Genomic DNA, 2,500 nt, shown 5'->3' on the forward strand with positions numbered 1-2,500 from the left:
CTCTGTACTGAAGAGATAGATACAAGTTAATGTCCTGTGTACTGAAGAGATCGATGCAAGTTAATGTCCTCTGTACTGAAGAGATAGATACAAGTTAATGTCCTGTGTACTGAAGAGATGGATGCAAGTTAATGTCCTCTGTACTGAAGAGATAGATACAAGTTAATGTCCTCTGTACTGAAGAGATAGATACAAGTTAATGTCCTGTGTACTGAAGAGATGGATGCAAGTTAATGTCCTCTGTACTGAAGAGATAGATACAAGTTAATGTCCTCTGTACTGAAGAGATAGATACAAGTTAATGTCCTGTGTACTGAAGAGATGGATGCAAGTTAATGTCCTGTTTACTAAAGAGATACAAGTTGATGTCCTGTGTACTGAAGAGATGGATGCAAGTTAATGTCCTCTGTTCTGAAGAGATGGATGCAAGTTAATGTCCTCTGTACTGAAGAGATGGATGCAAGTTAATGTCCTCTGTACTGAAGAGATAGATACAAGTTAATGTCCTCTGTACTGAAGAGATAGATACAAGTTAATGTCCTCTGTACTGAAGAGATGGATACAAGTTAATGTCCTTTGTACTGAAGAGATAGATACAAGTTAATGTCCTGTGTACTGAAGAGATAGATGCAAGTTAATGTCCTCTGTACTGAAGAGATAGATACAAGTTAATGTCCTGTATATTGAAGAGATAGATACAGGTTAATGTCCTCTGTACTGAAGAGATAGATACAAGTTAATGTCCTCTGTACTGAAGAGATAGATACAAGTTAATGTCCTGTGTACACTGAAGAGATGGATGGAAGTTCATGTCCTGTGTACTGAAGAGATAGATACAAGTTAATGTCCTTTGTACTGAAGAGATGTATACAAGTTAATGTCCTGTGTACACTGAAGAGATGTATACAAGTTAATGTCCTCTGTACTGAAGAGATGGATACAAAGTAATGTCCTGTGTACTGAAGAGATAGATACAAGTTAATGTCCTCTGTACTGAAGAGATAGATACAAGTTAATGTCCTGTGTACTGAAGAGATAGATACAAGTTAATGTCCTCTGTACTGAAGAGATAGATACAAGTTAATGTCCTGTGTACTGAAGAGATAGATACAAGTTAGTGTCCCTAATTCTGTTCTTTGTACTAGTTCATTGGAGGGACAGTTACACGGTTGATTTCAGTCATTCTTGTACATTAAGCAATTTACTCGTACAACACCTTCAGAATTAGAAACATACAAAGCAGTTGAATACTTTAAAAAAAAACAACTTTTACGCCCATTTGTTACTGTGCGTGAACAAGAAACACTGGATGCAGCTGATGATTGGCTTACTCCTTTTTTTTTTTTTTTTTTCAGCTTACGTTTATGTGATTTGATACGTGTATTGTCTGTGATGCCCCCCATGGTGTGCGTGTCTTTCAGCATTTCCCGCGACGGTCGTTCCATCGTTTCCTGACGCTTATCATCCACCTTCAGGAAATCTTTGTCTCCTCTACACGGGACAACTACAAGTATGGTCTGCTGGAACAGGTGAGTGGTGTGTTTGATTTTATTTCATGTTATTTATTGGTTATTCTAAAAAAAAAAAAAAAAAAGTATACACCCGAAAAAAGAGTATGGCTGCCTACATGGCAGGGTTAAAAAACCGGTCATACATGTAAAAAGCCCATTCGTGTACATAAGAGTGAACGTGGGAGCTGCAGCCCACAAATGAAGAAGAAGAAGATTGATTGATTGATTGAATCTTTAATGGGTAAAGAATTAGGCACAGTAAAGGCCTTTTTACAATTCTGCCCATTTAACGACATAAAAAAATAAAGAACGAACGACACAAAACATAAAAATAAAGAAATAAACTGAAATAAAATAATAAGAACGACGAATAAGAATAGGAACTTGAATAGTCTATTAAAGGTAACAAAGCGATGAAAAACTGGAACAATTGGTACATTACATGTACATAGGTACTTACACACACACACACACACACACACACACACAAAATTATAAAACAAGCAACAAAGACATACGTACACATTCACGCCCACACACTCAAACACACACAAACACACACACGCACTTACTGTTCACACATACACATACATTCAATTTTTCATTCATCATGGCAAGGCAGCTAGTGGACTGAGTACAAGCAAGCATTTGCAAAAGCATTATTATCATTTCTTTTAACAGGGAATTTGCACAATTTAGATACATAGAATTTTCTTTTTGAAGCTTGTGCTATGTTAAATCATTGTTGTCATGAATTTGTATTTTTATTGACTGATCAAATTTTGTGCTCTGTGGGTGCTCTTTAAATGTATATACTTAAACATTTTTTTTTTTTGGAGAGCCTTTTTATCAGCAGATGTGTCATCCATTGCTCAGTTGGAAAGAATAAAGGATCTGTTTACCTGTCTTATATTTCGACCCTTGCACTTTGGTGTTTGGGGTGAGTCCTGTCAAGGTCTTCCGTGCCATTGGAGGGATGTGGTGGTGGT

The 2,500-nt window shown here is 36.7% G+C and overlaps 1 protein-coding gene across 3 annotated transcripts in view; it reads left to right on the plus strand.

Moving 5' to 3' along the window:
• LOC143279891 (uncharacterized) overlaps positions 1 to 2,500 on the plus strand; it is a 96,530-nt gene that overhangs the window by 86,249 nt on the left and 7,781 nt on the right. For all 3 annotated transcript variants that reach the window (XM_076584194.1, XM_076584195.1, XM_076584193.1), the window contains one exon: positions 1,422 to 1,529. In XM_076584194.1, the coding sequence (XP_076440309.1) occupies positions 1,422 to 1,529 (108 nt within the window). The remainder of the gene's footprint in view (positions 1 to 1,421; positions 1,530 to 2,500) is intronic.

The sequence above is a fragment of the Babylonia areolata genome, chromosome 3, assembly GCF_041734735.1.
Source record: "Babylonia areolata isolate BAREFJ2019XMU chromosome 3, ASM4173473v1, whole genome shotgun sequence".
NCBI classification, from domain to species: domain Eukaryota; kingdom Metazoa; phylum Mollusca; class Gastropoda; order Neogastropoda; family Buccinidae; genus Babylonia; species Babylonia areolata.